We start from the raw sequence: 11,953 nt of genomic DNA, 5'->3' as shown, positions 1-11,953 counted from the left end.
TGGGCACAATCTAACCTTCCACTTCCCAATATTACAACAAATATTTTTCATGATTGGTTTAATGCAATCTTAAATGTTCTAGACACTAATGGAATTATGTACGCAGCTACTATTCTATATCATATTTGGAGAGCGCGGAACGAAATGGTTTGGGATGCGTGTCTACCATTACCCCGGAAGATACTTGCCACGGCGACAGCCACACTATACACATGGAGGAAAGTACACGATGTAATGCCCAACGCACCACCGACTGCTGCCTCGGTCGAAGGATTGCCGGCGGCCTCCACGGCCAGACTGCCGCCATTCGCTGCTCCAAATCACGCTGACGCACTACATCACCGGAGATGCTACGTCGACGCCAGTTATCGCCACGCCACAAACTCGGCCACAGTTGGAGTAGTATTGCTCGATGCGAATGGTGGATATATCTCGGCGTACAGCGCCCCGCTTCCAAACTGTTTCTCACCACTCATGGCCGAAGCATTTGAGGCAAAGGAGACACTATCTTGGCTACGTGCTCGTGGAGAGCAGTTTATTCATCTATACAAAGATTGTCATACACTGTAGTGCTATCTATCCTCGTCGGATGACCCTCCCCGATCTTATACTGGTTATGCTATTGATAGTTGCAAGACTTACATCTCGGCATTTTATGCCTGCTCAGTTCTTTTTATTCTTAGATTGCAGAATTATTTAGCACATAATTTAGCTTCTACTGCTTTTTGAACAGGCTACGGCTATGTATTGGGACTCTGTCCCACCTGACTCTATTTCAGCTTATATCTAAATATAACCACATTGGTTGCCTTAAAAAAAAAAAAAAAAACAATTAATACTTGTATATAAAATTTGTATATTTAAAAACCACATTAAAAATACCATTAAACAAAAATAATAATAATTTTAAAACAAAAAAAAAATATTAAATAAAATAAGAAAAAAATCTTTAAAAAAAAAAAAGAGAATTCATTTAACTAGTGCATAATAAACATTATAGATAAAATGAAAAAGAGGAAGTAATTTTTTTTTCAGAAAAGATTCAAAATAGTCACCAAACTACATACAAAAGTGTAATTAAAAAAAAAATTACAATTAAGTACCTCAACAGTCTAAAATTATACAATTCAACTAAATTTAACATGTTTCTCATGTTATTACTGACATGACGAGATTATCTATAACTAACCGTCACAAATCAAAATGACTGCAGTCACAAGTTTTTTTATCCTTTGCATTCTAGGTTTGGGATTACCCCCACATGTAATCTTTTTAATTGATACACATTACTTAATAAATCAATGTGAGGTTATCCAATTCACTTATAATTCATTAAAATCTATCTATATCTATATAAAAATAAAATCAAGAGTTCCTAAGATCTTAGATTCTTATCCCATTCTTTCATATCATTTTCAGGGCAAAAAGACAATTCTGAGCCTACTAAGAAACTGTCACCATTTCATCTTCTTATACATCTTTATACATATTCTGAACACAAAAACATAAACAGAAACACACAAGATACTACAACATTAACCCCCAACAGAAAGTCAGAAAAAGCATTAAAATCTTCTGTGATGAAGAAAATCTTCTGATCTTCCTTCTATGTATGGTGATTGGTTTCTGGAGACTTGTGCTTGCACTGATAGCATTTCGCGAATAGCCCGAAGGTGTCGACTTGCTTGATGAAGTTGTTCATGCTTGCCCACCCCCCGAATCCAAACCCGACGACTAAAACCCAAACCACAACGAATGCGTTCAATACATACACAGCGGTCCAGCTCGGTAGGAAGAACGGGGGTTTCTCTGCTGCATTCTGGGCAAAGGGAAACGTAACAATTTTATCAGATAAGAAGCGGGCAGGAAAGAAGTACAAAATTAGTTGAAAAAGATTGAACTTTTAGAAAATGCAGACTTATGGTACATCGTTTATGTGCTGCAAATCGACAAAAGTAGACAAATTTCGTTCAACTAGCTCAGATTCAGAAGGGGTAGGCTTAAGGGGGTCGGTGGTACCAAAACTCGGGATGTGTTTCTGGGTAGCTGAGCTTGACTAGTCTCGAAAAGCTTCAAAATCTGATTGAGATTGCTAAAATCCAATCTCTAAAGGTCACTATAGGAGCTATCTTATCTCGTGTTCACATGGTTCGAGCATAATTAGACTAACTTAAAAACGCTATGATTCATTGATGACATTGTGTCCAATAATGGTGTTAGAAAGGCATGTGAGGATGATGTCTTATCAAGAATAGCACCTAGTTAATGTATGGGTCTGATGACCAATAGAAATAAAGGGCCAGAAAGGACACATTAATGCATCGTTTTATAAATTTTTTTTGCAATCACGCAACTTGCAAATACTAAATACTCATCGGGTTTCAGTTCAATCATGAAACACGTACGACAAGGATAATGAGCAGTGGCCCGGTTTGGGCAAGGCCAGCAGGACAGTAAGTACAAAATGAAGTAGAAGATAAGACGATTGGACTGCATACCTGCCGGGCCGACGCCTTTCTGTATGTTACCATGTGTGCGAGGGCGGGGATGATGTAGACGGTGAAGCTAACTAGAAGTGCTCCCACAGCGGAGTTGATAGGCCCGAAGAAGGGAAATATGATGGCCAAGAACCATATCGGTATCACCACCGGTAACCTCGCTAGTGCCCTTAAACATATGCTCTTCGTGTCGTGCATCCCTATCACTTTCTCCCAAACAAAGTACAGTGGCGTGCAAGCAAATCCGAACGTTATGAACTGTCAAAGGAAAACAAAAAAACGGATCACAAATCACAAACTCTCAACTCTCAAATGACAGTTACCAAACTGAAAGCTTCGGTGAAGACCTGGTGGATTAGCATAAGAACAACAGCTGCATCGCGAAAACCGTTTTGGGGAAGGAGTGCAAACGCATTGGCATTACTGAGAAGCTGATCACCGTAGGCCCAATACATGGCAGCAGCAGATGGGATCGTTAATGTGAAGACGTAAAGGGTGGCGAATAGATATATGTACTTAAACTTTTGAGGCTTCCACATCGCGTGCATGATTTCCCTGCAAGAAATCAAGATCATCTCAAAACGTGTAGATGCAGGGCTGAAATGATCATAATATTTCAGTCAAATGTATAATTACTCGAGCCATAAGCAAGGATTCACATTTACTAGTAGATTCATTAATTCTCTTATCGGAGGCTATCAAGAAACGAATGTGGAATCTTCAGATATGAGTGATAATTAACATTAGAATTTACTCACACAGTGACAGCATGCCCACCGAAGGTGTAGAGTATATTGGTGGCTCCGGTAAAGTAAAGAACCATTTTTTTCGGTCCACTGTGAGTAACACCTTCAACCTGCATAGCCATAGAAAACACCAACTCAGTAAATTTGCCACAACATTGTAAGATAATGCGGGTTTTGTCAATTCAATTGAAGCATGTGCTCCATCTCAACTAAAAGCCTAAGCTGATAGTTGGATTGCAACACGTGGACTACCTTTGGCATAGCTCTGATACCAAATTGAAGCATGTGCTCCGTCTAAACTAAAAGACTAAGCTGATAGTTTGATTGCACATTTATGTTTATGTTATATTATATGCTCAACAAATTCACCTGGCCATGAACGAAGGCTGCAATGGTCAAATACCACGCGGTATATGTTGTCATTCCCAGTCCAAGAAAGGACCATATCCTATAGTTGTGAAAGGAGGGGATGAACACCGTCGTTGCACAACAGGCCCCGAATATGTATGTCCATGTCCTCTTGTCCAACCGGTCGTTAATGTAGTATATATTACTGCAACCCACCAAAAATTATCACTCAACCACAACCCAAAATCAGAGAATCTTCTTGATCGTTAAACCGATAATAATGAGAGCATTTATCATCAACACAAACCTTGCACAAGCTATGAGCTGAATGACAGAACCAAACAACAGGAAGGTACAATTGAAGGCCAGGCCAACAGCTTTCCATTTGGGTCCCAACAAGCCATCCAACACCTCAAACCACTAGATACAAATATAATAAACACATGTATTCCTCAGAGACATTGCATATCTATACAAATATACAATAACTGATTATAAAACATTAGTCACATACATGGATGATGTTTTTTAATGTTAATTAATCAATAGTAGCAGACAAGGAAACAAACAACCACTGTACTCTTGAGAGTGTATGCACCGGGTAAACCTTGTGACCTAAAGACTAGCTCTGAGAGTCAAACTTGTAACATTATTATAAATACTAAGTCAAGAAATTGACCATTTTGTAACATTTGGGTTACTACTATTCTTAAATTTTTTTTTAATGGAAGTATTGTTTGGAAGGCTAACCTGGATAACATGGTTCTTGAAGCTGACATTCTCTTTTTCCTTTCTGGTTCTGTACTCAACATACAGTACACTGATAAGATAAGCAGTCCAGCTTCCAAGAATGCCATAAAAGATCTGAAGCAAAACCCCTGAGAGCATCCCCATTTGAGAAAAAGAGTATGGCAAAGTTAAAAGAACCTGAGCCACCTGCAGAAACAGGACCAGAAACCCCAAAACTCAGAATATTTATACTTTTGCCCCAAAGGAATTTAAAAACATGGAAAAGTTTAGAAACCTGATTTGAAGCACAGCTGAACCAAGCATCATAAACAGACCCTCCATGCCAAAGAAAGCTCTTGAAACCAAGCATAGATTCTTGTTGAACTCTCCCTTCCTCTCTCTGATCATCTACCTCAGTTTCAGTACTCATAATCCCAGGAACTATTGCCTCTTCACTCTGTCTCTGTGGCTCCATCTTTTCCTCTCAACCCCTCTTCTTAAACACCTAAACCTGCAATAAAAACCCAACAACCACAAACCAATTCAGGAAATATCAGCCCCAGCAATTCATCCAAAACAAGATAAACACTCCACCTTCCAAGACTGAAAATGGAAGAAAAAACTGGACTTTATACTCTTTTAGGCTTGCTTCAATGGTGGGTTCATGCTAAATATACACCACAATTCCATAAACGCTAGTAACTGAAACTATGGGAATTGACAGATGGCGAAACATCCATAAAAAAATGCCGCATGTTTCCTACATTCAGAGCAAAAACCTGGGATTCCTCTGTACCTTAACCACACGAAAAATGCTTTCACATACGCTTCTTCCAAAATCACACCGCCCAAATGCTATACGGCACAGCTCGCGGTTGGATGGCCGTTACAACTTCTTCTAAGGAGCGCTGTTTCCATTGGGGCTATAAATGCAAGCAAAAACAGTAATATATTATTATCTCTATCTGAATATTCGCAGCTGACGGCGGCAGAGCAATTATTATTAAATGTGGGGAGTCTTGAAATCTTGGAGGGGATAAAAAGACGAGATTTTTAAGAGTGCAGAAACGAAACGAAGCGAAAAGGCTGGCTTATTGAATACACTAACGCAGCCCCCCTAGAGCTAGAGAGAGGGTAGAGAGTAGAGAATCAGAGAGAGAGAGAGAGGTGAGGTGAAATCACTCTGTAAAAGAGAAGAGAGAGTGATAAATGATTATGAATGAAGAGAGAGACGGTGAAATAACCCATGAGTGTGTATGGACCCAACGGGTAATGCAGCGAATCAAGCTAGCCTCGCATGGGAAATTCATCGAAATCCATAATTTTTTTTTATATATGAAGAGATAAATTTGCTTTCACTCTTGAATGTATAGTGTATACCATGGACCAAAGAGTATAACTTTTATGGAAATTTTATCAATATTCATAACTTTTTTTTATATGACGAGATAAATTAGTTGTCACTCTCAGTAGTTGTTATACTATGGGTCAGGAAGTATAACTTTTATGGAAATTTCATTAACATTCAAGAATTTTTTATATATATGACGAGATAAATTGGCTGTCATTATTGATCGATGTTATACTATGGATAAGGGAGTATAACTTTTATGAGAATTTCATCAACATTCATAATTTTTTTTTTATGACGAGATAAATTGGTTGTCACTCTTGAGAGCTGTTAAAGCGTAAGCTAAACATTGGTCCTAAATTGTGTATTTTTAATAGAAAATGCTACATGTACTCTCATTTTGTACTTTTAACTTGTACTTCCACACACAAAACATTGACGTAGACACTTGTATTGGGACCCATATGAAAAAAATAACTTATCAGAATCCGCCACATAAAGAAGTAAAATTTAGAAAGTAAGATTAGGGAGTACATGTAGTATAACTCATTTTTAATATTGAAATGGTGTACTTTTAAAGAGTAAATACCAGCGGAGGTCCTCTGACTTTGGTGGCACTGCCACTTTTAGTCCTCAACTTTTAAATCAACCACTTTTAGTCCTCTTACTTTTTGTTTCTAGCCATCTATGGTCATTTCGTTAAACTTGACTCTCTAATGCCGTTTTCTAAAAGATAATTCAGTCCTTTCATAATTAATTTATTAATTATTGTGTTTAATTTCCTCATCAGAATAGTCAAACAATGGTTTCCCAGCTATGAACGTGTACAAAACCAGCTCGTGAATCAAAATGGCGTACAAAAGCTGGTACGAAGGTTGTGCCAAAACGACGTCGGGATATCTCTGTATGACTCGACAAACATAATAATTAATAAATTAATTATGAAAAGACTGAATTATCCTTGAGAAAACGGCATTAGATGGTCAAGTTTAACAGAAGGACCATAGATGGCTAGAAACAAAAGGTAAGAGGACTAAGAGTGGTTGATTTAAAAGTTGAGGACTAAAAGTGGCAGTGCCACCAAAGTCAGAGGACCTCCGCTGGTATTTACTCTACTTTTAAAATATAAATTGTGTTTCTAAATTTTGAGAATTTGTAAATACAATATATGGTTATCATAAATTGTAAATTTTTAAAAAACAAGTTATCCCATTATAAGCACTTCCTTTTATTTTTGGGAAAGACCTTAGGGCAACCCCATCCATGGATTTTGTGATGGTTTTTGTAGAGGAAAAAGTTTGAGGGTAGGTTTTTTTTTTTTTTTTTTTTTTTTTTTTTGCAAATGAGGAAGAGTTCTAAATGAGTTTTTATTGTAATGTAAGTGTGTACTTTTTGTGGGACTCGTATATGGAGGAAAGAGAAAAAACAAATGTTGTGTGTTTGGGGCAAAGTCACCCTACTGGACAAGTAAAATGTAAAATTATAAACTTACTCATGATCATAAGTAACTATTATAAATGATTTTAGTAATTTATTTTTGGATACATCATAGACGAAAAATTCAAATGACCTAAATTACTTAAAATCTATTTCATCATATTTGGACATCCGAAGCATCAAGCCGAAGTTGTTCTTCTAGATTGTCTGAGGGGTGATACTTCAGCATATATCAAGAATTGAAATAGTAGCAACACGAGTTGCTCAGATAGTCAATTGATTATTGATTTTGTTAGTTTATTTTTTTTTTGGTCGTTATTTATTAACTAAAATCCTAATGCAAACTTCATCTAGAATATACATTTGAGTAACAATTACAAACTTTGACATTAAAGAATAGATGGAATGAATTATGAAAAGGATGTAACGAGGAGAATACTCACATAGTGCTGTATAAAATGTGTTGCAGGTGGCAGTGATGGAATGATGTTTTAGTTCACACTCTGTATGTGTCATTCCCAATCAAATTGATTGTCACGTTTAATCCCTGTGACTTAACATCAATTAAAAACTGATCTGTCTTGTTTGATTGCGATACAAGCTCATTTCAAGAAAATACATAAAATTTCAAAATTTTCTACTACTAAAAAGGTTATCGAACACATATAATTTTTAGTATGAAAGTCAAGTGTCTTTTCGACTATTTTGAGAATTCGATATATCTTTTTATTGTTATTAACAATCACTTAATAGCGCTCTAAGTGAAGCCTTTTTAGAAGAAATATATATGGCTTTCTGAATGAAGTCCGACGAACTTATGTTGAGACAATTTCAACAATGTATCAAATTTAAAATTTTGTACATATAAAGTCAATTGTCCAACCAAATTGACTTGAATTGTCGATTTAAAAAAAAAAAAAACTCTTTATTTTTAATTCATGTTGTACTATTTAGAGTTATAAATTTTTATTACAAAATTTGATGTGAATAAACAAGACTACTTTATCTTTTTTGGTTTTGTGCAAGAAGATAGAATTATAGGTGGGTAGTATTGATGCAATGGTCAAAAAGATAGCTAGAAATGATATATGCCTTTATCAAGTGCTACACACAATCCGAGTCGAACCATGAGGGCAAAAAGGGATGAAAATAAAGCCTACCTACCTATTCGTTCTTTCCCCAAAATTAATTTTATTTTGGTACTATAATTACTTTTTCTTCTTCTAAAATATTGAATCCATAACTTCAAGAATTCTCACACTCCGACCCGACAGAGTATTATAATTCACACACTATTATTGTTGATATTTGAATCTTGATCTCTTCTTATAAATATGAAATAAAGGTCAAATAGGCCACTGAACTGCACACGAAAATGCAATTAGGCCACTGAACCTAAAAAACCTACAATTGGGTCCCTAAACTAACCAATTTCATTCAATTTGTCTATTTTTCAAGTTTCTCAAGTTGCTAACAGGTTACCCCTCCACCTAGGATGTATATGTGGCATTTTTTAAAAAAAATAATTTATTTTTAAATTAGTTTTTTTAATGTTCAATAAATAAAAACTAAAATAATTTTTTTTTTGAAAATAAAATAATTTGTTAAGACGTCGTACATGGCTTGGATTTTATTTTCAAAAAAAATTATTTTAGTTTTTATTTATTAAATATTAAAAAAAAATAATTTAAAAATAATTTATTTTAGTTTTTATTTATTAAACATTAAAAAAATTAATTTAAAAATATTTTTTTTTTTAAATGTCGCATATGCATCCTATGTGGATAGGTAACCTGTTAGTAACTTGAGAAACCTGAAAAATAGACAAATTGAATAAAATTGGTTAGTTTAGGGACCTAATTGTAGGTTTTTTAGGTTCAGTGGCCTAATTGCATTTTCATGTGCAGTTCAGTGGCCTATTTGACCCTTATTCCTATAAATATTGTCTACTGAACCAGTGAGTTAAATCTATGCATGCACAATAATTACTTTTTAATTTGAGCTTTGATGTAACCATATTTGGAGAGTTTTCTCCTAACTTGTTAATCCATTCGTAAGGTTCGAACATAAAACTTTATTTTTAAAATTAATCCTGATCGATAAAATATTTTTTAAAAGTATTGAAATATGTGTATAAAAGTGAGTGATTTGGTATCTTTGGAGTCCTACTTGGTATAAATATTATTAATTTTGATGTATAGACATAATTGACAAGTTAAAAAAATTCGTGGTCAAATAAAAAATCGATGTATATATGGGTTAATATTTCATGTATATATGTCTTATATTGGAACTTATCTATTGAATCGAATTTAATTTGATATATCACTCTCAAAGTTTACAAAAGTTAAATTGGGTACAAACAATAAAATTCATTTTAAAAATATCACGTTGCACAAAAGTTTAACCAAGTTGTATATGGAAATTCTAAATTCAAGATTAACGAGAATATAATAATTTTTTTTTTAAATAACTTATGAAGATTACTACAAATAATAATATAATTATATATCCTCCCTAGCTCCAAAAGATGTGACATTTGAAGAGAGAATCTAATAGCATCAACCAAGAACAATATAATATAAGATATGAGGAAGGCATACACACAATAATAATTGAGTTTGGAAGTATAGGAATATATGAATGGCCCAATGGAAAGAACAAGACTAGATGGAAAAGACATTAGTAGGAGAATGGCACAATTTTATTTTTGTAATAAAGAAAATAAAAGAAATTATTGAGGATTTGGGCAAGCTTATGCAAGAGTGATGAGTGATGATGTTAGGTAAAAAATGGTGAGCATCGGCAAGAATCCTATCATTAATTAGCAAAATGAATGGAGGGGCCTTCTTCTCACTCATCACCTCTCTCCCTTTATTTCCAATTACTTCATCCTCCATGTCTCCTTTGTCTCTTTGACCCTTGACTCCTACTTACATACTTAGGTTTGTTACCACACTCTCAAAAAAATATAATGCGCGTGTGAGTGAAACATGATTTTCTTATATGATGTGCTCGATCAAGATAATGTTTACAATAATTAAATTTGTAACTTTCAGATACAAGAGTAATGTTTTACCTACTCATCTACCCTTTTTGAGGTTAAAGTGGCTTTCATAGCCACTCAATGAGGTGCGACGGATTTCGCATGAGGATGTTACTGGAGCCTCTATGCTCATGAAAAGTGCGGGACGCAAAAGTCGACTTATGTGTAGAGTGATCCCTTTCTCTTAATTCAAAAAATTATAAATTTATGGTCCTGTTTGGTAAATGGATATTAGCTGATAGCTAATAGTGTTAATTAGAGTGTATAACTAGTTGATAACATTAGATGTTGTATAAAAGTGTTTGGTAAAGTAGCTGTTAGCTAATAGCTGTTTGGTATAATTTTTTTAAAAAAAAAAAAAAAAAACTAATTGAAAAAATTGCTTAGAGTAGCTTTTTGAATTTTAACATTTTAGAGTTGCAAAAAGTTAATTAACCAAACACTTATATTGATATTTGAATTAAATTAAACAATTAATAGTGATAAAAAAAATTAAAATTGACCTATAAGCCAATTTTTTTACCAAACAGGACCTATATCTTTTTACTCGAAAAATTATGCCCAAAATATTAAATTATAGTATGTGCTTCCAATCCTTCAATGAGGGTTTTTAAAACTGCTGTGTTCCCTCATGACATGCCAAAGTATGAACTACACAAGGCAATTTGATTTAATAAAGAATAATTATGCTTTGGGTTTAGTGGGAGACCTAATGATTAACCGTGAACTCTTCAAAGTAAATCCAACATTTACACTACAAAATCCGGCCTTATGGTAACCAGCTAGTAAATAATAAAATAAATTGTCTTTTTTTTTTTTTAAATCACCATAAAAACACATAATCACTACTTAAAAAATATGCATCGAGTCTCTACGTAATAGCCAATAAACCATACAAAAGAGGTTAATTACATTAAAAAAAATTACCAGGACTATGTGGTCTAATGGTATCCGAGTTGGACTTCCGTTTGGAAGGTTGTGAGTTCAAGCCTCAGTGGAGGCGTTATTGGCTCTTTGTGTTTCAGTAGGTTGAGAAAGTATATGAACAGATACTACAATGTAATAGAGCTAGTAACATTAAAAAAAATTAACAAGTGATAAGTCTAATCCAAATAATGTTGGTGAGAATTGAATAGTGACTTTTTGATATGATATTTTTGTATTTTACAAATTAATTAAGGGAATTGACATGCATGGGAAGTGATTAATAATTAGTACTCCGTAATTATGTAAGCAAATAATAATAATAATAATAATAATAATTTTCTGTTTTCAAAAGAAAAAAGAATATTTTTCTCCGCCGTAAAGGTTATGGGTTAATGTGATTTCTTTATGTATTGTCCCCTGCAGAATGATTACTTCCCTACTGCCATAAGAAATTATATATATATTTTTTTTTTTGAAAACCAAAGACAATGCATTAATTCAAATCCGAAGAAAGGGTATTACAAATGATAGGAGGAGGGTTCGTAAACCACTCCAGTTATATATTTAACCCTATAGTTTCATCACTTTAGTTATTGTTGATTTCTAAATTTACTCAATTTCATTCTCTTCTCCCAAATACTCAATTATACAATTGTTAATCAAAATTATCTTCAATAATGTTATTTTGGTTTGGACCATCTTTTTCTATTTATTATAGTAGACATAGTATTTTTCTCAATACTTTTAAATTTTCTTATATTTATAATCTGTCTTATTCTCAAGATATATAATATATATATTAAAAAATAAATATGATATCGTAACATAATACACCTTATTGTATATGTTACAACATAATTACATAAACATT

The 11,953-nt window shown here is 33.9% G+C and overlaps 1 protein-coding gene across 2 annotated transcripts; it reads right to left on the bottom strand.

Annotated features, from left to right (window-relative positions):
• Nucleotides 1-1,381: 1,381 nt before the first annotated feature.
• Nucleotides 1,382-5,558, bottom strand: LOC109186663 (auxin transporter-like protein 2). Of its 2 annotated transcripts, XM_019336750.1 has the most exons (10): nucleotides 5,118-5,558; nucleotides 4,916-4,988; nucleotides 4,617-4,832; nucleotides 4,343-4,528; nucleotides 3,900-4,012; nucleotides 3,614-3,797; nucleotides 3,257-3,354; nucleotides 2,846-3,053; nucleotides 2,499-2,756; nucleotides 1,382-1,819 (listed from the first exon to the last, which is right to left on the bottom strand). In XM_019336750.1, exons 3-10 carry the CDS (start codon nucleotides 4,794-4,796, stop codon nucleotides 1,607-1,609), a joined length of 1,440 nt encoding a protein of 479 aa, XP_019192295.1. In that variant the 5' UTR covers nucleotides 4,797-4,832; nucleotides 4,916-4,988; nucleotides 5,118-5,558; the 3' UTR covers nucleotides 1,382-1,606. The 2 variants fall into 2 exon arrangements, with proteins under 2 accessions (XP_019192295.1, XP_019192294.1); XM_019336749.1 differs by lacking the exon at nucleotides 4,916-4,988 and having other exon boundaries at nucleotides 5,118-5,557.
• Nucleotides 5,559-11,953: the final 6,395 nt, after the last annotated feature.

The sequence above is a fragment of the Ipomoea nil genome, unplaced genomic scaffold (genome assembly GCF_001879475.1).
Source record: "Ipomoea nil cultivar Tokyo-kokei standard unplaced genomic scaffold, Asagao_1.1 scaffold1407, whole genome shotgun sequence".
Classification (NCBI taxonomy): Eukaryota; Viridiplantae; Streptophyta; class Magnoliopsida; order Solanales; family Convolvulaceae; genus Ipomoea; species Ipomoea nil.
This window is presented reverse-complemented; position numbering and strand designations above follow the sequence as displayed.

Excerpts from the sequence above, each read along its gene's own strand:
- LOC109186663 (XM_019336750.1), bottom strand. The coding sequence starts at position 4,796 with ATGGAGCCACAGAGACAGAGTGAAGAGGCAATAGTTCCTGGGATTATG. Across the intron at positions 4,013-4,342 it reads TCAAGAACCATGTTATCCAG|TGGTTTGAGGTGTTGGATGG; the intron begins GTTAGCCTTCCA and ends ATTTGTATCTAG. Across the intron at positions 3,355-3,613 it reads CAGCCTTCGTTCATGGCCAG|GTTGAAGGTGTTACTCACAG; the intron begins GTGAATTTGTTG and ends ATGGCTATGCAG.